This window comes from Camelina sativa, chromosome 17 (genome assembly GCF_030686135.1).
Source record: "Camelina sativa cultivar CO46 ecotype springtype chromosome 17, ASM3068613v1".
Taxonomy (NCBI): Eukaryota; Viridiplantae; Streptophyta; class Magnoliopsida; order Brassicales; family Brassicaceae; genus Camelina; species Camelina sativa.
The window spans coordinates 17,735,521-17,757,264 of record NC_141896.1 but is presented as its reverse complement, the minus strand read 5'-3'; the positions used below and the strand labels follow the sequence as shown (position 1 = coordinate 17,757,264).

At 36.5% G+C, this 21,744-nt stretch overlaps 4 protein-coding genes and 1 long non-coding RNA gene across 7 annotated transcripts; 4 read left to right on the top strand and 1 right to left on the bottom strand.

Moving 5' to 3' along the window:
- The first annotated feature begins 885 nt into the window (after window positions 1-885).
- LOC104757040 (nuclear pore complex protein NUP54) lies at window positions 886-3,436 on the top strand. Of its 2 annotated transcripts, none has more exons than XM_087494555.1 (9): window positions 886-1,629; window positions 1,716-1,769; window positions 1,911-1,970; window positions 2,108-2,218; window positions 2,344-2,409; window positions 2,493-2,579; window positions 2,681-2,782; window positions 2,878-3,027; window positions 3,130-3,436. In XM_087494555.1, the coding sequence occupies exons 1-9, from the start codon at window positions 1,225-1,227 to the stop codon at window positions 3,241-3,243; spliced, it is 1,149 nt and encodes a 382-aa protein (XP_087350681.1). In that variant the 5' UTR covers window positions 886-1,224; the 3' UTR covers window positions 3,244-3,436. The 2 variants fall into 2 exon arrangements, with proteins under 2 accessions (XP_087350681.1, XP_087350682.1); XM_087494556.1 differs by having other exon boundaries at window positions 1,012-1,629; window positions 1,853-1,970.
- A 16-nt stretch (window positions 3,437-3,452) lies between these two features.
- Window positions 3,453-8,684, bottom strand: LOC104757041 (alpha-glucosidase 2). The gene is made up of 21 exons (XM_010479733.3): window positions 8,014-8,684; window positions 7,863-7,936; window positions 7,255-7,672; window positions 7,063-7,149; window positions 6,894-6,962; window positions 6,663-6,759; window positions 6,461-6,543; window positions 6,112-6,219; window positions 5,921-6,042; window positions 5,676-5,783; window positions 5,520-5,593; window positions 5,237-5,362; window positions 5,044-5,111; window positions 4,800-4,949; window positions 4,678-4,731; window positions 4,519-4,575; window positions 4,254-4,403; window positions 4,057-4,148; window positions 3,868-3,977; window positions 3,737-3,800; window positions 3,453-3,654 (listed from the first exon to the last, which is right to left on the bottom strand). Exons 1-21 carry the CDS (start codon window positions 8,302-8,304, stop codon window positions 3,510-3,512), a joined length of 2,547 nt encoding a protein of 848 aa, XP_010478035.1. The 5' UTR covers window positions 8,305-8,684; the 3' UTR covers window positions 3,453-3,509.
- LOC147923947 (U-box domain-containing protein 6-like) lies at window positions 8,593-12,451 on the top strand. The gene is made up of 6 exons (XM_087494553.1): window positions 8,593-8,947; window positions 9,084-9,176; window positions 9,571-9,756; window positions 9,875-9,982; window positions 10,123-11,294; window positions 11,397-12,451. The coding sequence occupies exons 2-6, from the start codon at window positions 9,126-9,128 to the stop codon at window positions 12,208-12,210; spliced, it is 2,331 nt and encodes a 776-aa protein (XP_087350679.1). The 5' UTR covers window positions 8,593-8,947; window positions 9,084-9,125; the 3' UTR covers window positions 12,211-12,451.
- A 277-nt stretch (window positions 12,452-12,728) lies between these two features.
- LOC104757037 (uncharacterized) lies at window positions 12,729-17,200 on the top strand. Of its 2 annotated transcripts, none has more exons than XM_087494554.1 (12): window positions 12,729-12,888; window positions 12,992-13,179; window positions 13,700-13,929; window positions 14,027-14,109; window positions 14,207-14,342; window positions 14,443-14,936; window positions 15,022-15,069; window positions 15,244-15,418; window positions 15,747-15,859; window positions 15,947-16,043; window positions 16,126-16,345; window positions 16,562-17,200. In XM_087494554.1, the coding sequence occupies exons 3-12, from the start codon at window positions 13,725-13,727 to the stop codon at window positions 17,118-17,120; spliced, it is 2,130 nt and encodes a 709-aa protein (XP_087350680.1). In that variant the 5' UTR covers window positions 12,729-12,888; window positions 12,992-13,179; window positions 13,700-13,724; the 3' UTR covers window positions 17,121-17,200. The 2 variants fall into 2 exon arrangements, with proteins under 2 accessions (XP_087350680.1, XP_010478028.2); XM_010479726.3 differs by lacking the exon at window positions 12,729-12,888 and adding an exon at window positions 13,270-13,572 and having other exon boundaries at window positions 12,970-13,179.
- Window positions 17,201-18,164: 964 nt separating this feature from the next.
- Window positions 18,165-20,167, top strand: LOC147923946 (uncharacterized). Its single transcript, XR_015585660.1, has 2 exons — window positions 18,165-18,562; window positions 19,502-20,167. It is a non-coding gene; the product is annotated as an uncharacterized LOC147923946 (long non-coding RNA).
- The last annotated feature ends 1,577 nt before the right edge of the window (window positions 20,168-21,744 follow it).

Here is a 21,744-nt window from a genome sequence, read left to right as displayed (position 1 = left end):
AAATCATGATAAGACTTATATCAAAAGAGAACATATGGTTGGTTCCTTAGTTATATATTACATTATTTAGTATAGATGTAAACAAATAGCTAAGTACAAAGTTACTTCAAAATGTGATCAATCTTTAAAAGTAAAATTCATTTATTTTTACAATGGTTTTAAATATTGAAAACTAATAACCATATAATAATGTATATGCATTTTTTCCATTTTTTAAAAGAGATTCAACAAGAGAATTTTCCAGAATCAACACGAGAATTTTCCAGAATCAACACGAGAATTTGCCAGTACTATGCATAAATTCATGCTATGTTTGTTAAAGGTTTTTTTTTTTTTTTTGCCAGTGCTATGTTTGTTAAAGTTCTTTAGTAGATATTACAATATTATTTTCATCAACATAAATTTTTTTATGTTTTTAAATTCATAGAAACGTATACTGAATAAAATTTATAGTAAAAAAAGTTGATATCTATCTAAAACGTGTCCATATATTTTTTGACATTAAAGATGCACTTAGCTAACCGATTTTCAACCAAAAAAAGATATAATGTTAGATCACGTTTTGGTTGTGTTTAAACGGTTAACATTTGTTTTAATTGAAAGTAACCAATAATACTAGGCACATAGCCACATAGTATGAATATTCAAAAATGAATATATGTATGTTAGTCGAGTTATTTAATGTTTTCAGTAGATCTGAAATACGTAAAAAATATATATATTTTTTTGCGTCATAAAACCTATATTTTCGAAAATGAATATAAATTCATTATAAAGAAAATTAGTAACATAGTTGATGATGTAAAGTGGTAAAGTTATTTTTAAGGGATAGAAAAACTGGTAAATGAATGATACAAAATAATTATGAACAATATGCAACATAACATAGTGGTTCTAAAGAAGTTGAGAATATTGTTTTTCTATTACTTTTAATAATTTTACTATAGGTAATTCTCAAAGTGGTAGTAGTTTGTATTTGTATCAATCGGGGGTTTGTATCGTACGTATGTCGTTGGACAAAGAAAGGTACTTTGAGTTAGTTGGTGAAAGTAATTTTGACCAAAACCCTAAATCAGTTGACTCAGACTCACACAGACACAGCCGGGAATTTCGTCGAACACTTGAGCTGCGTTTTTTAAGTTTTTTCCCAATGGCGCCTTTTGCCTAATTAATAAAAACCCTTTACTCTCTTCACAGAGAGATCTAACTTCTCCATTTTTCCCAATGTTCGGCACTCCGTCTTCCTCGCCGGCGTTCGGCACTCCCTCATCTACACCCGCTTTTGGCACGCCGTCCCCAGCCTTCGGTACTCCGTCATCCACGCCGGCGTTTAATACACCGTCATCCACTCCGGCGTTCGGTACGCCGTCAATTCCTTCCTTCTCCTCCAGCGGATTTGGCTCCTCGCTCTTCTCTACTCCCTTCTCATCTCAACAACCACAGCAACAACAACAACAGCAGCAGCAGCAGCAGAGTTCAATCTTCCAGCAACAGCCATCTTCTAATTTTGGTTTTCAGTCACCATTCAACAACTCGGCGCAGCAAACGCCTTTCCCAAATGCTCAATTGACTACTCAGATGGCTCCCGTTGCTCCAATTCCTTACTCTCTCGCCGATCGTGATATCCAGGTTTGCTATTTTTTCTTTAATCCCAGATCTAAACAAAATCCATAACCCTAGTCTTTTACATTGATTGTTTCTCCCTTTTGATTTAGGCCATCATTGAAGCGTATAAGGAAGATCCGACGAATGCTAAGTATGCTTTTCAGGTGTGGAAAATTCTAAAACCCTTAAGCTGTATGTTGGTTTTTTTGGGTGGTTATGTTGAACTGTTGTTTCCGTTTGCTTGCAGCATCTTTTGTTCAGTGTGACTGAACCACAGTACCGGGCTAAGCCTGCATTGCTTGCAGCATCTTTTGTTCAGTGTGACTGAACCACAGTACCGGGCTAAGCCTGCAGCAGTATCAGATGTGAGAATCTTCTTGATCTTTTCTATCATATCATGGAAATATGAAGCCTTCTTGTGTATAATGAATCTTGTTCTTAGTTTCTGTATGGCTTCTCCGGGAATCTCTCTGAATGATTGATTGTTTGTATTTGGTGGTAGATAATGTGGGCAGAGGCCATGAGCAAACTTGAAGGCATGGATTCAACAGAAAGAGAACGCCTATGGCCTCAACTTGTTCAAGGTTTCAAAGATCTTTCTCAGCGCCTTAAGGTAACATCTCATCACCTACAAAAGTTCTTATAGATATTGAAACCTAATGATATGTGAAGAAAAATCATTTATTTACCACACTTGACAAACGAATCTTGACACTATTTTTATATGGGTACCTGCAGCTTCAAGATGAAGTTCTCGTTTCAGATAGGGATAGAATAAAAACGACTCAGAGCAATGTTAAAATGGTGACTTCTCATTTCACTACTCTTTCTCTCTCGTTTTATTAGTGGGATAATCTAACAAGAATTTGTTTGATTTTGTTTTACAGCTTCAGAGACATTTGCAAGCACATACCTTTCCATCTATTGAAAGGTTGAGACAGAAGGAACAGAGTCTTCAAAGACGCATGTTGAGGGTAGGAGAAGTCGTCACATTAAAAGATCTGACCTTGTTATGTGAGTCCAGATTACAGTCAAAGTTACATTTACCCTTGTGTTATGAATTTTTTGCTTGAAGGTTATGAGGATAATAGAGAGCTTAGAAGGGAAGGGTTTCCGGTTACCCTTGACGAAAGGAGAGGCCGAACTGTCTGAGAAGTTGACTGCAATAACAAGACAGGTCTGTTTTCATTTTTGTATTTAACTTCTACTCAAGGTTCAGTGGTTCACAATGTTTGATGTAAACAAAATGGATGTGGATTACTGGATTCCCAGGTGAAAGGTCCTGGAGCAGAGCTTTCTAGGAGGGTGCAAAGTCTGCAGACAATATCTCGTGCTCAAGCAAATTCGATTGCTTCTGGTAGTTCCCTTTATCTCCCTGGGTCGACAAAAATAGACGAGCAGAGCCTGATCGATATGCAGGAGGTATTATATGCAACACCTTTGGTCACTAACCTCTGGATTGGTATATGGATATTTTGTTTTTCTATTAGAAAGGTATGTGACTTTTTGGAACATTGTAAATAGGTATTGCAACAGGAGACAGAAGCCATAGGAAGACTTGGGAATGTATTGAAGCGAGACATGAGGGATGTGGAAATCATGGTGGCTGAAGATACAGAAATGACTCAAGACCCATGAAAGTGATCTGCAATTACTCTAGTTTGGAATGTCTTCTTTCCTTTACTATCACCTGGTTGGGTGTGCACATTGTTATGCTCAGACATGACAAGGCTAGCTTTAACATGTACGTAGTAGCTGAGCTATAAAATCTTGATGTATTGTGATTGCTGTTTCATTAAATTTCTTTGGAAGAGACTGCCTTTTTTGTTCACAACACGCGCGGATAATTTTGATGTTCAAAGATCAAAGTTACAAATGTTGGTCATCGAAACAGGTTTTTTTCTTTAAAATAGAGGGTATTCTTCAGACATAATTAAGAGAATCAGTGCAGACCAACCGGTGAAGACACGTGCACCTTCTCCAGTTCCTTTTGTTTGATCATAGTGTTCCCATATATAGCCAGTCTGGTCATAGTTTCTAACCACGTTCCTGCACAAACAAGCAGTATAGGTAAGGCCACATATACTCAGACATCTTCAACTTCAACTGTACCTTATACAAGCATGCATACCTTATTAGATTGCTCCTTAGTTCCTCATAAATTGTTCTTGCCTTGCTGCTGTACGGTCCATCCACTGCAGACAATTTTGACGGGTTATAGAAAGTTTTTGTTTGTGAATAGGTGGGGACTCACAAAAGTACCTTTAGAGTAATGGTGTAGGGAAGAAAGAATCATGTAGTTCATATTCATCCATATTGCACCTCTCCAGTATGGTGCTTCGTCCTCAGTGTTATACTTCATGTACAAAGAACTGCATGAAGAGAAATGAGTGCTTATGAAATCACTGAAGAATGAAAAATTCTTAGATGTGTTTGTTCTTGCAGGCTCACCTAGTTTTGGCAAGTGAAAGTAAACCATAGTCACTCCATACGATGCTCCTATTTGAAATGAGATCGAGCTGTTTGTCGAGTATTGGAGAATCCTTTCGTCAAGCAACATTAAATTTGAAGGTTTAATTTACTTCCAGTTTTCAACAAGGGCTTCAACAATCATATGGACGATACTAATGCACAATATACAAACTCACAGCTGGGATGATCCTGAACATGAAAGGAAAGAAGCTGACGTAGCCGATGTGAGGAACTAATCTTAGCTCTGGTCTCCCAAATGTCTCCCTTACAAGCTCTCGAGATAAATGATCATCTACTCCAGTTACCTCTTTCCAGATTAACCGAACCTGAGAAATCAAACCAGTGCATATATGATTCAGCAAAATTTCCTAGGTAGATTTATAATTCATGACAGTTGAAATCTAAGCTTCTCTATGACATAATTCATCAAAAATTTCTTACGTCTTCTGTATGATTACCAAAGTCAAGGTAAGCCCCATGGTCATCGTCATAGTGCATCTGTTGAAGAAGAGAAGAGTGAGAACAAGAGATCATGCCATCCTTGTCATGATTGTTAAAGGAAGTGATAGAAATGTAGTCATTGCATATAAAAATACAAACCTGATTCAGAAGAGTGAAATCTGAAAGCAGCTTCGCAATTGAGCTATAATCCTCCTGCATTATACAGTTTCAAAGATATGTGATGAACAAATTAGAGAACGTAGTCTATATGTTGTTCTGACCGTCACAAGTATGTCTTTTTTCCCCATAAACTCTTGGATGGAGTTCATGCAATCTGCTGCAAGATACATCCAGCATCTGAGGTCAACATGCCTCTCATCTTCATTTGGGTGTGAAGCCCGAGGATAATCATCCAAACCGGAGGAAAGAGACTGCAGGGATATGTGAAAGCTAAGGTATCAGGATAAGAAATAGGAAGCTAGGGGATTAGATTAAAATCCATCATTAATGATCAAGAAATGGTACCTGAGGGTTTAGTTGCTTAGTTGTTATATTGTCTCTGCCATGCCAATAGTAGCTTCCCTTCTCCTTCCCTGGTGTTTAACCAAATCATAAATATATGAAAACGAACAGTGTAGGACTAATGTACTCAACACGAAACACAGCAGTTGAAGAGTGAACACATCCGGAAACTTTGTATATATGTTGTTAATATTACCTATTTGGGAAGTGTTGAACCATTTGAACCATGCATCTAGCCGTACAAAAGCTCTATCAAGGAATGACAAGATTTCATCTCTTTCCACCTCGTTAAACTTCTCTGCCCGTATACCATCAATCAAATCTGAAAAAAATACAAGGAATGTCAACATGGAGTTGATATGATTTTTGATATCTTGTTATTTACTCCAAGCCTTTCTCATTTTTCCAATCCAAAAGCATATATCTTAGCCAGGTGAAACATAATTAATCTTGGCGACAATGTACAAGAAAGTTTTTACCGCGTATCACCAAAAGTAGTGTAGGTGGATTGCCATTGCTTGGGTACTGAACAACGTACTGCTTTGGAATTTTACTGCACAAAACCATTTTGGAATAAGTATCAACAACAAACAATTATGATGCCTATTTTGAGGTTAGTAAGAGTATATAGCAACCTCAGAGCTTCATCTCCCAAGATTTGCTCACGAGGAATCCATCCATCTATATTCATTAGATCTAACCAGTTTCCAACAATTTCCAATGTTATATGGACATCCCAGCGCCTGATCAAACAAAAATAGAAACACTTCAAAAGAATGATTGTATTATACAACTTTGTACTAACAGATCTTATCTCAAAAGACATTACAAAAAGATTCAGAAACTGTTCAGCCTATTCAGTGAAGTATAATGAACGAACCAGATCAACAGTTGATGGAAGCCTTCATCCCACAAAAATCCCCTAGGAAATACAGGCCGGCTTGGAACTGCTGTGTACAGCTCAGCTGGCCAATATAGCAAGAAATCATCCTCACTTTTAGCCTGCAACTAAACATTGTTAACTATGTGAATCTGTTTTGGACTGCAAAAAGAAACAGAACTGAAACTCACCAGATCACTTCTAGGAACATGAATTTTTGATTGACCATAGAAGTAACCAATGCCTCCAAGCATGTTCCCTATTGCAGCTTTACCAACCACCAAAGTTTCAGGATCAAGCTGGAATCACAGGAAGATAGAATCATATATTTATCTCTTATAAGCACATCAAATCAGATGCATATAAGAATTGACTATAGCAAGTAACAGAAAGCCTATAAGAAAGGAAAAGACTACTACTAGAGCTGAGAGGTGAAAAATGTATTTGCACAGTGGTCAACAAGATCTTTAAAAGTGCAAATGAGATCCTTCATAAAAGTAGATCTTTCTATTGAGAAAAAATAAGAGAGTAGAATCATACCTTTTCAGACAGGTTGAAGCAATCCTTGAACTTTGCATTAAATGCTATATGTTTATCTGCAAGTAGACTAGAGAGTAGCGAGCCTACACGGATAAAATACAGAAACTTAGCTCAAAGATAAAATCGATACCAGCTAACTAAAATTAGATATCTTGAAAGGAAATGGTGTTCAGCCAATCATCAAGGAGGGAAGCTTATAAACCTGTAAGACTCATTATACGCTTCTCCATGTTGGAGGTTTCTTCTCTTATCCCAGAGACAAAGGCAACATCTATAGTAGATTGAGTTGTAGTGGAAATCTGCATGACAAAATGGGATCAGGGATGAAGAAACATCTAGACGATCATACAATTCATATGAGTAATTTGGGGATGCTGGCTTTATTTTTAAAATACGTCTGTAATCATATATCTTGATCAAGACTGATGATTACCTGAAAAACATAAATGTTAGAAGAATCCTCTGATGTGTCAGATAGCTGAAGTCGTCCAGACTTCCCTTCCTGAAAATACATAAAGCCAATAGAGACATATGAGCACTTTGGTCTTTGTAAAAGAAAAAGCAAATACAGATTGGAAAAACTTGCAAAACTGTGATAGAACCTGAACAGCGAGATTTTGCTGAACAAGATCAGACAGATTGACAATGTCAGGCGTCTTGAAACCGCAATAATGTGTTTCAAGATGATTCTGCAAAAGAGAAGAGCACAGCTAAAATGGTCACTTTCTTGCAAAGGCTGTAACTAAGAAGATCCTCTGTGATCTCTCAAAAGAACTTTTAAATAAAAAAGTTACCTCTGATTTTAAGTGCATCTGCCAGTTTCCTACATCTTGACGTGAACCAGAAGCCAGGACTGAACTCTCTTTAAGCCCCAATACATCTTTACCTAGATTCACACCATTGCCACCTTCATCAGCTAGATAGAAGAAGAGATGTACGGTTCTGTTTTCTTCATCATTCAGCATATTCTTAACATTGATTCTAATCGACCAATCCCCTCCATAACCATGGCTCCCCTCCTTAGACTTGACAAAACTTGTCTCCAAAATCATATCTTGTTCAAGCAGCTCTTGCCGTCCAAAATCTCTTCCATTGTGTTCTCTCCAGCCAAATGACTTAAGATCTTCAGAGTTTTCACAGAAATGCCTCATAACAGGCTTACCATCTTTTGTAACGAGCCACATCAAGCCAGCAACAAGGGACTTAGGAGTTCTGCATAGTCAGTCATCTACAACAACTTAGCAGGCTTGTACAAGAAAGAAACACAGTTTCACAGCTTGTACTAGTGTTCTTTGTAAACCAATCCCTTGTAAAATTCTTAGTGTTCTTTGCTCATTCTCAATTAATCAAACAATGACTTTTGACAGATACTGATTCGAAGAAGCATATAGTATTATGATACCTGGCTCGAACTCCAAAATAAACCTGAGGGCGATAAGTTCCCCAATACAAGCTCTCCTTATGGTCATCTTGAAACTGATACAAGAAGATCAAGATTTTCAAATATCCCAGAGTGAAGAAAGAAAATATAATAGATATGTTGGAGAGAGTACCATAGGCAAGTCAGTGAGTTTAGGAGAAGGAAAAGGAGTGATAACACGAGGTGAACTCTGGGATTCATCGCCGAACAGTGGTTTGATTCCACCAGATGGGCTAAATCCGGTCGTCATCATATGAGTCTCGTTGTTGGAATATAATAGATTAAGCAAAGTAGAGCTATGTGAATGATCGGTGAAGCTGAGAAAGGACAACAAGAAAACAAGACAAAGCAAGTGGACTTTTGAGTTTTGACCAACTACAAGAGATCGTCGTCGTGCTTGGAACTGATCATTGTAATAACCCATTTTTTTAAGTTTTCATTCTTGTCTGCCTCCCCTTAATTGTTTTTAGTCACTTTTTTTAGTTTTTTGCAAAGTCTTTCTATAATACAGAAATTAACTAGCTAACTAATTTTTGAAAAATAAAAAATTCAAAGGGAACAAAAAGGAAAAAATAAAGTAGATGAAAAAGGTAGTTCACTTTGAAATGAATGACACTCTCGTGACTTCACTATCCTAATAAATCTCATTTCTCTTTGATGCCCCGAATCACAAAGGAGACTATAAACCCTACAATACATACAGTATCTCTCTTATATGTATGTAGTTCTCTTTTTTGGTATTGTTGTTGTTGTTGCGAGTTTTACACACGTGCGTTATTTTTTTCTTGCAACTCTTTTTGTTCTGTTTTTTTTGGGTCGTTTGCAACATTCGTGTAAATCAATCAATCATCGATGGTTTGGTTCGTGTTTCAATTATAACCGTAGATTATTTTTGCGGGTTTTGTGGAGCTGACAGAGTTCTTCTTCTTCTTCTTCGTCCCCATTTTTTTCCGCCTCTCTCTCTCTCTCTAGTCTCTACCGTTATGCTTCTGTTTTTTTTCTTTTCTTGTCATTCTTTTTTTTTTTTATCCTGGGTTAAGTTAAAGACTCGTTTCTTTACAACAAAGGTAATTTTTTTATTTTTATTTTCCAAGAATCGTGTTTTGTTGTTTTCACCACACCACGAAATATGATTCGTTGTTTCCTCAGATTTTGGAACTCAAAAAGGCAATCCTTAATGCGTTGTTTGTTCATGTCCTTCAGGTTTGTATAAAAACTCTCTGTCTGTAGCGAGATTACAAGATCATGGATGTAAGCGAGCTTGAGGAGAATTTGTTCGCTGCTAGCGATGCTAAGGTATCTTATTTTATGCTCCTTTCAATATCTTTCTCAATGATTCATGTCGGTAGTTTTTTTTTGAATCATTATGGACAAAATGGGGCTATAATATGTTGCTTACTATGTTGTTATCTCTGTTTTTGTTTATATCATGTTTTAGAAAATGTGATTCTCCCGAATCCTGTTTTGCCTTTGATACCTTGCCCTGTTGATTATAAGCAAATCTTGTGTTGAGAGAGTATTTGAGGGAATCTTGGGGGTGGTTAATATGTCATCTGACCTGAAATATATATTTAGAGGCTTTTGTAATGTTCCTCTTCTTTGATGTAAATTATGTTAGTTGATGGTGTTCTTCTCTATATATACTTAAATTTGCTAACGTTGTGTGTTATGGTTTATTGTTAAAATGCAGTTACATAGAGATATGTGCAAGGAACTATCTGCAGTTTATTGCAAGGTATTGTCAATCTTCCCTTCGTTGGAAGAAGCAAGACCTCGGAGTAAATCAGGGATTCAAGCCTTGTGTTCTTTACACATTGCACTTGAGAAAGCAAAGAACATTCTTCAACACTGTTCTGAGTGTAGCAAACTTTATTTGGTTTGTGTTTCTTTCTCTTTATGTGTCTCTTTCTTTTCATGCGTGTTCTTCTCTTTTGTGTTTTGGATTTGGTCCCTCTCTTGAATTCTTCCATCTATTTTTTGGTCCTTCTGAACAGGCCATTACTGGGGATGCTGTACTGTTGAAGTTTGAGAAAGCTAAATCTGCACTTATCGATAGTCTTAGACGTGTGGAGGACATTGTTCCTAGCTCAATTGGGTCTCAGGTGAATCTCTATTTCAGTGCACACCACAATCTTTCCTTTTGCGCAGATTAAGAAAACTGTCTATGACTAACAGTGCACACCAAAATGTTCTGTGCTAGTTCCTAGTTGAGAATTCTAACTTCAATATTTGATTTCTTCAGATTTTGGACATTGTTAGTGAACTAGAGCAGACCAAGTTCTTGCTTGATCCATCAGAGAAGGAAGTTGGTGATCGGATTATTGCACTCTTGCAACAAGGGAAGAAATTTGACAACTGCAGTGACAGCTCCGAGCTTGAAATTTTTCTCCAGGCAGCAACTAGACTCAGTATAACTTCTTCTAGATCAGCTCTTGCAGAGCGGCGTGCTTTAAAGAAACTCATTGACAGGGCACGTGCGGAAGAAGACAAGCGGAAGGAGTCTATTGTGGCTTACCTCTTGCATCTCATGAGAAAATACTCCAAGCTATTCAGAAGTGAGGTTATGGATGAGAATGACTCTCAGTGTTCACCACCATGTTCACCCACTGGTCAAGCTTCTAATGAAGATCGTGCTCATGCCTTTGGGCGTCAACTATCCAAGTTTGGTTCTATTAACTTCAAGACCATGAACAGTAGGAAATCAGGACAGATGCCCATTCCACCTGAAGAACTGAGGTGTCCCATATCTTTGCAGCTTATGTGTGATCCTGTCATTATTGCTTCTGGACAGACTTATGAACGTGTCTGTATTGAGAAATGGTTCAGTGATGGACATAACTCTTGCCCCAAGACTCAGCAGCAGCTCCCACATCTTTCCCTGACTCCCAACTACTGTGTTAAAGGTTTGATCGCGAGCTGGTGTGAGCAGAATGGGATCACAGTCCCTACTGGACCACCAGAATCTCTTGACCTTAACTACTGGAGACTAGCCCTGTCTGACTCTGAATCCACCAATTCAAAGTCAGTTGATAGTATAGAATCGTGCACAGCAAAGGGCGATAAAATCGTTCCTTTGGAGGAGAGTAGTGCTATTGTTTCCCAACAACAACACAAAGAAGAAGTCAATGTGTCTGTTGTTGGTGATGAGGAGACTTCTGATATCAATGTTCTAGAGAGGTATCAGGACATACTAGCAATCTTGGACAAAGAGGAGGACTTGGCTAAAAAGTGTAAAGTAGTAGAAAATGCAAGGCTATTGCTAAAGGATGATGAAGAGGCCAGGATCCTCATGGGAGCCAATGGGTTTGTCGAAGCGTTTTTGCGGTTTCTTGGATCAGCTGTTCATGAAAACAATGCAGCCGCACAAGAAACTGGAGCTATGGCTCTATTTAATTTAGCAGTCAACAATAACAGGTTAGATAGCTCATCCTCTTTCTTTTTTTTGTTACCAATCAAAGTTAGTGCAAACCTTCTCACAATTTCCTCTGTTTTGTTTGTTATTTCATTGGAGTGCAGGAACAAAGAGTTGATGCTGACTTCAGGGGTCATTCCCCTGCTTGAGAAAATGATCTCTTGTTCCCAATCTCAAGGGCCAGCAACTGCGTTATATTTAAACCTATCCTGCCTTGAAGGAGCCAAGCCGGTGATTGGCTCAAGTCAAGCAGTTCCTTTTTTCGTGAACCTTCTTCTTCAAGGTGAAAAAACCGAAACCCAATGCAAGCTTGACGCCCTTCACGCCCTCTACAACCTTTCAACCTACTCTCGCAATATTCCCACTCTCCTTTCATCAAACTTAATCAAAAGCCTCCAAGTCCTTGCATCAACAGGTGACCACTTGTGGATAGAGAAGTCATTAGCCGTATTACTAAATTTAGCCTCTAGCCGGGAAGGGAAAGAAGAGATGATATCAACACAAGGCATGATCAGCACTCTTGCAACTGTGCTAGACACCGGTGACACGGTGGAACAAGAGCAAGCCGTTTCTTGCCTAGTGATCCTATGCACGGGAAACGAATCATGTATCCAGATGGTACTACAAGAAGGAGTGATCCCGTCTCTAGTGTCCATCTCAGTGAACGGAAGTCCACGAGGAAGAGACAAGTCCCAGAAGCTTCTGATGCTGTTTAGGGAACAAAGGCAACGAGATCAGCCATCGCCAAACAGAGATGAAGCTCCCAGGAAAACTGTATCGGCACCAATGTCAATACCAGCGCCAGTTTCAGATCCCGAGTCAGAAGTAAAACCTTTGACTAAATCAATCTCCAGAAGGAAAACAATGACAAGACCATTTAGTTTCCTCTGGAAGAAAAGCTACTCGATCCACCATTAAGTATATATATAGATTGGGGTGTAACATTTACACCCTACTACGTAAAGTTGATCTTTTGTTTTCTTTCATCTTTTACCTCTTTACAAGTCGTCTTCATAGAGAAGTAAAATATGTACAGGCGACGTTGTGATCTCACCATTTTTGGTCACTATTCCTCTCTCACCAGAGGTATACATGTAGGAGATAGCTTACTGATGTACTCTATTCTCTTTTTCTGAAGAAGAATTAAAAAAGTTGAAAATTCAGTTGTCTTGAATTCATACTTATCTGCACAGAGATTTACTTCTCAAGAACGAGATGTCTCTTTGGGGAAGCTTAATCAATCATAAACGAGAAGATAGTCAGTTGGTTGTATCTAGATATCTTCTACCGGTCTTACTAGACGATGGAATTTGCTTTTTGCCAGACATGATCTGTTACTGTTAGCAAGGGATGTTAGGAACATGATATTGACAAGAGTATTCACTGATTGACACTCTTTGCTCTGATAGAATCATCAGTTTGTTCAAGATCATTCCGCTTGAGTATTAATCTTATTTTGAGAAACAACTCCTAATTCCGCTTCAGTTTAAGGTATTAAATAGATAATTTAGCTGATTAGTAGTTTCATGTGTTTACTGCAGCTGAACGCATAAGGCAAAAAAGTTGACTCTCCAAGATACTTCACTTCAGACTCTGGTAAAAGCAAATATTTGCAGTTTTTGTCTTTTTTTTTTCCCTTTTTCTTTATTGGCCTTATGCAAATGGATTAAGCTTTTTAAAATGATTCATTGGGAAACAGTTTTAAGAGGAACAAGCAGATGTGAAAGCTAGTCTTGATGGAGGTGTTAAATTTATTTTGGAGAAACGAAGCAAAGTTCCCAATCAGGAGAAGCTACACAAAATTTTTTTTATCCAGAGCAGCAAGTAGAAACCACTCTGCAGCAGGTACAAAGGGAAATCTTTCAGAAGTTCACCAGAGAGAGTCAGGTAACAACAGGATTTATCTATCTATCTCAGCAGACCCCTCTGTAATATTGGATTTTGATAGATTTTAAGACTTTGTCGTTTCACATGTAGACCCTGTCCAATATCGACAACTCTTGTGATACGATTGATTCTTAAACCTAACATTACGGAGTTAACCTAACATCTTGAAGCAGAGAGGTGGCATATTACAGTCGTTTCACATGTAGACCCAATCTAGTGGATACATCCAGCACCACGTAGTATGAATCAATTATTATAAAATTATATAACTTTTTTTTTTCTGAAACAAAATATATTACAAAAAAAGATCGGCCCCACAAAACATCACCTGCACGGCGTCTCCGTCGTCTCTGTCCCGGCGTCTCCGTTGTCGCTGTAACCTTGTAAAAGCTCGTAAGAGAGAAATTAGATTCCTTTCGTGATCTTAGAGTCTGTAGAGCCTGAGAGTCTTCTTCTGCTTCTTCCTAATTTGTGTTTCAGGGGATTTTAATTAGAGTTTACCGGTTCCTATGACTTTCAGGGTTTAGGGGTTTAGCTTGTCGACCATGGCGATGCTAGGGCTGATCAAGAGGGTTACACGAATAAGCAGAAACAATTCGTGGGTCAGAGTGTATCCAGTGAGATACTTCCAAAGCAAGGACCTTTCAAACACTTCAAATTGCTTTCGTGGCGAAGATGCTAAGCTTCCTGTTCTGATCGTCGGAGCTGGACCGGTGGGACTCGTTTTATCGATCCTTCTCACCAAACTAGGTACAGTTTTCTCCAAGTTTTCATCTGAGCTTGCCTTACATTAGTAATTTTGAGTTCACGTCTTTGATCAAATTGGATTGTCTCACCTTTATGTTAGGCGTGAAATGTGGTGTTGTGGACAAAGCCACAAGCTTCTCTAAACATCCACAAGCACATTTTATCAACAACCGATCAATGGAGGTTGGGTTTTTTTGTGTGTTCCCTTTGGTTAATTTTGTTTTTCGGTGTTGTCCTGGATTTTTGGAATCTTAGTTTCTTCCTTTTCATATATACTTAGATCTTCCGTGAATTGGATGGATTAGCTGAGGAGATTGAAAGATCACAGCCTCCTGTAGATTTGTGGAGGAAATTTATATACTGCACTTCCCTCTCCGGTTCAACTCTTGGCACAGTGGACCATATGCAGCCTCAAGGTGTGCTCTTACATACAATTTTCTTGTGCATATAGTTCTACTTTAGCTGCGGAAAGATGCAGACTTTTTCAAAGATGTCCTCTTTTGGTGTTATTAATAGATTTCAAGAAAGTTGTCAGCCCGGCTTCTGTTGCTCACTTCTCCCAGTACAAGTTGACAAATTTACTGCTTAAGCGGTTGGAAGACCTTGGCTTTCATGTTCGAAATTCCAAAGAGTTCGATGGTCTTGAGCTTGACTCTGTTATTGCGAGGCAAATTCTCATGGGTCATGAGTGTGTGGCGATTGATTCTAACAAAGATAGTGTTACAGCAACTGTTTCTTTTCTCGAAGGAGGCAAGCATTTGAAAAGAAACATTCAATGTAGTCTACTGGTTGGTGCTGATGGTGCTGGGAGTGCTGTAAGAAAGCTCACCAAAATAGAAATGCGAGGGGAAAGAGATCTACAAAAGCTTGTTAGTGTCCATTTTATGAGCAGAGAGCTCGGTGAGTATCTGATGAGTAGCAGACCAGGGATGTTATTTTTCATTTTCAACACTGAAGGTATTGGAGTTCTCGTTGCCCATGATCTTCAACAAGGAGAGTTTGTTCTGCAGGTAACTACAGACCCGACCAGAAAATCTCAGTTTAATTAGTGTTATACACCATAGCTTGGCGTGTAATCATTTCTTTCTACTGCAGGTTCCATACTATCCACCTCAGCAGAGCCTCTCTGATTTCAGTCCCGAGGTATTTATTCATCACTTAGAGAAGAGTGGATTTTACTATCACCAAAAAAACAAATGGACTTTTACTTGGAACACAGATTTATACGCCTCTGTGGCTTTATTTCCATCCCAACTGTGACCAAATTCAATTGCGATTTTGTTTGTTATTTTTCCCTGAACTATTATTTTCCTATAGATGTGCAGGATGTTGATATTCAATTTGGTGGGACATGAGCTTTCAGACTTGGATGTAGCTGATATTAAGCCATGGGTCATGCATGCTGAAGTCGCTGAGAAATTCATGTGCTGTGAGAATAGAGTGATACTTGCTGGTGATGCTGCTCACCGGTTCCCGCCTGCTGGAGGTTTTGGTAAGTGTTCAAATCTTTTCAAAACGTGAACCATATGCTCTGCTTCTTTGACATTTTTTTCGTGTATGATGGTGGTTACATATTTGGAAGATATCTATCATCTCCATTTTTGTTCTATTATGATTTAAGGTATCGTCAAATGAGATAATATGATACCAAGGAATGCCGCAAACTTAGAAGTTGATCTCAAAGGATCCTTGTTGTCAGTTTCTTTTTCTAAGTTTTATGAATCGAGCAATAGCAGGCCTTAGGAATCAGTTCGATATGATGTACTTTCAACTAGCAGTCTTGTATAATATTCTGACAGCAGATTACATGACATTTGCAGGAATGAACACTGGAATTCAGGATGCTCACAATCTTGCATGGAAAATTGCAGCTCTTGTTCAGGGTTCTGCAAAACCTTCAATTCTTAATACCTATGAAATAGAACGTAGGCCGGTATGGTATTTATCTTTTCTTAACTTTTTATTGACATCCGTTCTTCTTAAGTTGATTCATTTACAAGCATCTTACGGTGACTGCTAGATTGCCCTTTTCAATACTTCACTCAGTGTTCAGAACTTCAGAGCCGCCATGGCGGTTCCTTCGGCGCTAGGCCTTGACCCAACAGTTGCAAACTCAGGTAAACTAGAACTAGCTTGTCTCTTGCTCTCTTTATCGCTTCATAATTAGGTTGCAGCAATAATATCTCTATGTTGTTGTAGTTCATAGGTTTATAAACAAAACAGTCGGTTCCATCCTTCCAACTGGGCTGCAAAAGGCAATCTTGGATAATGTCTTTGCACTAGGTCGTGCACAGCTTTCAGAATCTCTGTTGAATGAGAGAAATCCGCTGGGAAATCAGAGACTTAGCAGATTAAAGAGTATCTTTGATGGAGGACAAAGCCTTCAACTACAGTTTCCTGCCGAGGATCTTGGTTTCAGGTATCATCATCATTTTTGAAACTGTAGAATTTTCACTCTAGTCTGAGTAGTGCAAGAAGAATAAAAAGAGAGAAGAAAACTAGGGCTGGCTGCTTTTGTCAACTAATATCAGCGGTTTCATGACATGTAGATTGTGGTCTTGAATGTTCAAACCATTGTGTTTCTTGCATTATATCTCAACAAAAGATATGTGAATTTACTGTGTTTACTGTTTAGGTATTTAGAGGGAGCCATTGTTCCTGATAACAAGTCTGAAGCTGGTGATCCTGAAGTACCAAGTGGTCGTAGAAGAGACTATGTTCCTTGTGCTGAACCAGGTTCAAGACTGCCTCATATGTATGTGAGAATGCTGTCAGATTCCGCAAAAGCGGTTGTTGTTTCTACACTGGATCTTGTTTCCACGGAGAAAGTGGAGTTTCTACTAATAATATCGCCATTACAAGAGTCCTATGAGCTAGCTTGTGCTACATTTAAAGTGGCGAAAGAGTTTATGGTTGATGTCAAGGTATGCGTGGTCTGGCCTAGTAGCGAAGAGGGTGTTGAAAGGGAGAGCAAATCAGCAAGAGCTCCGTGGGAAAATTATGTCGATGTTATGGAAGTTAAAAGACAAGATGATGAAGGAACTTCGTGGTGGAGTATATGTAAAATGTCAGAGAGAGGATCAATTTTAGTCCGTCCTGACCAACACATTGCTTCGCGTGCAAAGTCTAGTGTTACTTTGGACCCTACACTGCACATGAGAGATGTCTTCTCAATCATACTTGATAAACAATGAATAACACCAATTATATCCACAAATTCCTTGTATACTATTGTTATTTGCAAATAACAAAATCACGATTCTTTTCTTTGTAATGGTGTTCCAAGTTTTCTTTACATAAAGTATAGAAATGGCAAGAGCATAGCTTTAAGTAAGAATATATATAATGAATCAATACTTTTTTGGACAATTCTTGGGTTCATCCCCTCTTTAAGGAAACAAATCTTAATTTAGGAAACAAATTCTGTAGATCAATCAATTTTAAAATTATTAATTCTAATACTATAATACTGTTTTTAATTATCACTTCCAAATCCTAAACACTCTTTTATAAATTCAAACCGACATATTATTTTGTTTAATTATAAAATCTAAACTCTAAACACTATTTTATAAACCCAAACCGACATATCATTTTGTTTAATTGTAAAATTTAAACCCTAACTACTATTTTGTAAACCCAAACCAACATATAATTTCATTTAATTGTAAAATCTAAACCCTAACCACTCTTTTGTAAACCCAAAACCGATATATAATTTTGTTTAATTATAAAATCTAAATTCTAATCATTCTTTTATAAACCCAAACCGACATATGATTTTAAAAATTATAAATTTAAACCCTAATCATGTTTTATAAACCCAAACCAACATAATTTCCTTAATAAAAGATATACATAATTTGTTTCCTTAATTTGTTTTGTCTTTTTATTTTAATTTTGATTTATTTTTTAAATATGATATGACATGACACATTATTGTATTCTAATTGTTTAATTAAGAGGGGGTGAATGAGAGTTGTTTTAAGTAATTTTTCATACTTTTTTGATTTTAACTAATTGGCCTAATCTGATGAATTCAACATAAAAATATAGAAATCTAATATATCAATTGATTTGAGTTTTCATAAGATTTTAAATAATTTGATGATTTTAGGGAAGTTGATATGATTTATTGTAAAATTCTTACTTAAAAAAAGTATTATTCTTACTTTAAAAAAGTAATATTCTTACTTAAAAAAAGCATGAAAAATTCTTGGGCTATAGATTTTCTTAATATCTTAGATTTCCTATAGATCCTTGTTGAGTTCATCAGATTAGGCTATAGATTTTCTTAATCTCTCAGATTCCTATAGATCTTTGATGAGTTTATTAGATTCTAGACTGTAGATTTTCATAATCATTCTCGTCGTTTCTGTATTGATGTATTTCTTGCTCTTTCAGGAAAATGTTGACGATCAATGGGTTTATTGGGACGTGGAATGAGTTCAGGTTTTCGGAAATCGTCGGTGTTAAGACGTCGTTCCAATGTTGAAACGTTTTCTATTTTCACGAGGTTTTTGCGGTGATCTCTATATTCTAGGTGTTGTGGGATTCCTAGAACGTTCGCGCATCCCACATGAGGTTCATAATGCTCTCTGGGACCAACAAATCCCTATTTACAATATGAATATCGGTAAGTAAAGTCTTTGTATTCATTCTTTTTTTTAGAAAATACATAAAAAGATAAAGCCCATGTAACTAGGGTTTCAAATCCCACCTAAAACCATGAGATTTAGATTCTATATTTTTAACTAAAAAATCCTCTCAAATCCTCCAGAATCACTAAAAATCATTGAAACCCAACTTCACAAACTGTTTTTAATTATGATGGACTTTAAGATAGATTTTTAAATCATTAGTTCAATCTCTATATATATAAAAGAGAAGTACAAATTCGAAAATTGCCAAAAATTTCCAAAATTGCCACTCAATTAGTTATGAAGGAGAGTGTTTATTGAAATTAACAGGGGTAATTTTGTCAGAAATTGTCAATCGACATTACCCGACCCGTTCAAACAAGGATCCGCGTCCTTTCAGTTATAACCCGGTTTGTATATTGTTGGGCTTCGACTCCATTATCTTCGGCCTCTACGAAATCCAAAAAAAAAACCCTTCTGATTATTTGTTTGAAACATAATCGAAATTAATCAGAAAATCTTCAAAACTCAATCACCACAACAATTACCTGAATCATCGCTCAATCAAATTTTCAAAAATTTATCCAGAAAATCTTCAAAACTTAATCACCACAGCAATTACCTGAATCATCACTCAATCAAACTTCCCTAAACTCAGTCCTTAATATTCGAATAAAGATTTTCAATTAAAAGAATCAAAGATTTTGTGCTTGCACACAAAGTGTATCATTAAACACTCTAACCTAAACACTAATACGTGAACCACCTATAAATATACTCATCACCACATAGATTAAAATCATCACAAATACACCATATCTCGACTCTAAAACTTTGACACATATATGAACATATGAGTCCCCGTTTTTTTTAATTATATGTATAATTAAGTATGCTCAAGTATATGAACGTGAAATGGCTCTACAATCTTGCAGTGATCTCCTTGGAGCTGAAGCTTTTCTGGTTGTGACTATCGCTGGTTTGTCTACGGAGGTGAAATCAGGACAGGTCTCAGGTTCCACGGCGGGAGCATGAGTTGTTTCGTGAGTAAATGCAACCAGGTCTCTCAGTTCAGTCTGTGGCTGTGAAACTGCAGGCTTCTGCAAAATGCAATGTTCAATTATAAGATGGGAAGGCACCATTGTGTGAACAAGAGTAGCTTTGCACGTCTCTGCTCTTAACTCAGCTTGTGGTAGAGATGTTGCAGGTTCAGGTAGAGGAAGAGAAGGCACAGAGTGGACTAGAGCAGCTATGCGTGTCTCCAAGACAACACTGTGTGACGAGGCGTGAACATCCGCTTCTTCTTAAACGGGTCATCTTATAACATGCCCCAGTTCAATCCTCTGTGTCAAGGACAGATCATGACTACTAGAAGTCTATAACATGTATCTTAGGGGGTTAGAATAGGGTGTAGTCTGTTGGTAATTGTACATATAGCGGTTTCTCAAGACCGAGGTTTTCTGCAAGCCATGGAACCCTTTCAATCCTTAGTCAATATTAATCCAGTGAATAAAAAAACATGTAACCAATGTCACTGAAAATTGTCGTGGCTGTAGATGAATCATATTTAATTGTTTTACCATTTAAATCCTAAATTAAACTATATTTAAATATTAGCATTTAAATTAAACTTACAAGTATTATGATACACAAACTAAATTATAAGTACTATTGTTTTTTTTTTACAACATAAGTACTATTGTTAAATAACAAGTATTATGATTCATTCTTAGACCAAAATTATTGTAAGTGTTGAAATAAGTCAATAATATGGTTTCTAAAAATATTGTACTTAAATAATTTTTTTTAACATGTCAAAAGACCCCTTTTTAAAAACGGGTCATGTAATTTGTGTTTTTGTTTTGCAAAGCACTAGGATTTTACATAATTAATCAATTTAATTGGTTACCACTTTTGAAAATATAGTTATTTTTTCTATTGTAATGGTTTTCAAGATAAATAAAAACGTAAATGACATTAAATAACAAAATATATATTATTTTTTATTTTCTAAAAGATATTATAACATTGAAATCATAAGTTATGTTTTAAACAAAAAGTTTTGTACCGCAATGGATCGCATGTTAATTAGTATCCACATTTAGACTTATTAATTAAAGTAAATTGTATTGGACGGATGCAACTGCGGGTCTAAATATTTCAATAAAAAAAATAACGATATTTTATATATACTACAGTAGGATAATTTTCTGTGGGGGCTAAAAATCTTTAAATCAGTTGCGCGACAGGTCTAGCATAACGGGTTTGAACTAACCAACACTAAAATTTTTAACTTAATTATTTCTTTTATTGTATTTTTATTATATGAACTACAAAATATTTCAATACATCACAAAATATATTATATTATTTCAACTAAGACTTAAAGATTAACAATTAAAAAATGTATATTAAAAACACAATAAAATTAAAAATCATCCTGCGGGGTACCGCGGGTTCAAACCTAGTAACAATGTATTTCAGAAGACTTTTTAAAATACATTATTGAATAACATAGGATTTGTAAATTTTACACAAATCACTTAACCAAAACATATGTTGCTCTACATCAAAATGAGTTATTTGTCAAGAACTCTCTGATTGAATAACATATGCCTTAACCAAAACCAAAGTTGCTCTTAATTTTCTGAATTCTTTGAATCAGAGTTCGGATGGGATGGTTAAGGAAGTGAAATCGGTTTTATAGCCAGAGAGTTCATTACTTAGCGTTACATCAAAATGAGTTATTTGTATCTGCCTCTTTTTGCTTAATTTTTGTTCAATTTTTTATATGAGGTTGTTATTAACTCTTGTGGTTAATAGCTCATGCTTGTGGCCGTTTGTTGAAATCATCATATATATAAAAGTATGATTTTACTCTCTCCTTATTGGTCCATTTGACATTTAATTTCTAAAAACATAATATTTATTTTCAATTAAAAAGATAATTGTAATTGTAACTCCTCTAATTAAATTATTTTTAAAATGTAACTTCTATCACTTGAAATCCTATAAATAACCATTCTACATCCTCCTCCACCATATCTCATATTCTAAATATGTTCTTTTTTTGTTTATGTTCTTGCATGGGCTGGGAACTCATTGTAAGTGTTTAATCTTATATTTTGTTGGACTTATCATATAATGTGTTCAATTTTATTTATTTGTTTTATGTATT

Coding starts and splice junctions, on each gene's coding strand:
- LOC104757040 (XM_087494555.1), top strand. CDS start 1,225: ATGTTCGGCACTCCGTCTTCCTCGCCGGCGTTCGGCACTCCCTCATCT. Junction 2,410..2,492: donor CTCAGAGCAATGTTAAAATG/GTGACTTCTCAT, acceptor TTTGTTTTACAG/CTTCAGAGACATTTGCAAGC. Junction 2,580..2,680: donor TTCAAAGACGCATGTTGAGG/GTAGGAGAAGTC, acceptor TTTTGCTTGAAG/GTTATGAGGATAATAGAGAG.
- LOC104757041 (XM_010479733.3), bottom strand. CDS start 8,304: ATGGGTTATTACAATGATCAGTTCCAAGCACGACGACGATCTCTTGTA. Junction 6,544..6,662: donor GCGTATAATGAGTCTTACAG/GTTTATAAGCTT, acceptor TTATCCGTGTAG/GCTCGCTACTCTCTAGTCTA. Junction 5,112..5,236: donor GTTCAACACTTCCCAAATAG/GTAATATTAACA, acceptor GTTAAACACCAG/GGAAGGAGAAGGGAAGCTAC.
- LOC147923947 (XM_087494553.1), top strand. CDS start 9,126: ATGGATGTAAGCGAGCTTGAGGAGAATTTGTTCGCTGCTAGCGATGCT. Junction 9,757..9,874: donor AGTGTAGCAAACTTTATTTG/GTTTGTGTTTCT, acceptor CCTTCTGAACAG/GCCATTACTGGGGATGCTGT. Junction 9,983..10,122: donor CTAGCTCAATTGGGTCTCAG/GTGAATCTCTAT, acceptor TGATTTCTTCAG/ATTTTGGACATTGTTAGTGA.
- LOC104757037 (XM_087494554.1), top strand. CDS start 13,725: ATGGCGATGCTAGGGCTGATCAAGAGGGTTACACGAATAAGCAGAAAC. Junction 13,930..14,026: donor GATCCTTCTCACCAAACTAG/GTACAGTTTTCT, acceptor CCTTTATGTTAG/GCGTGAAATGTGGTGTTGTG. Junction 14,937..15,021: donor AAGGAGAGTTTGTTCTGCAG/GTAACTACAGAC, acceptor TTTCTACTGCAG/GTTCCATACTATCCACCTCA.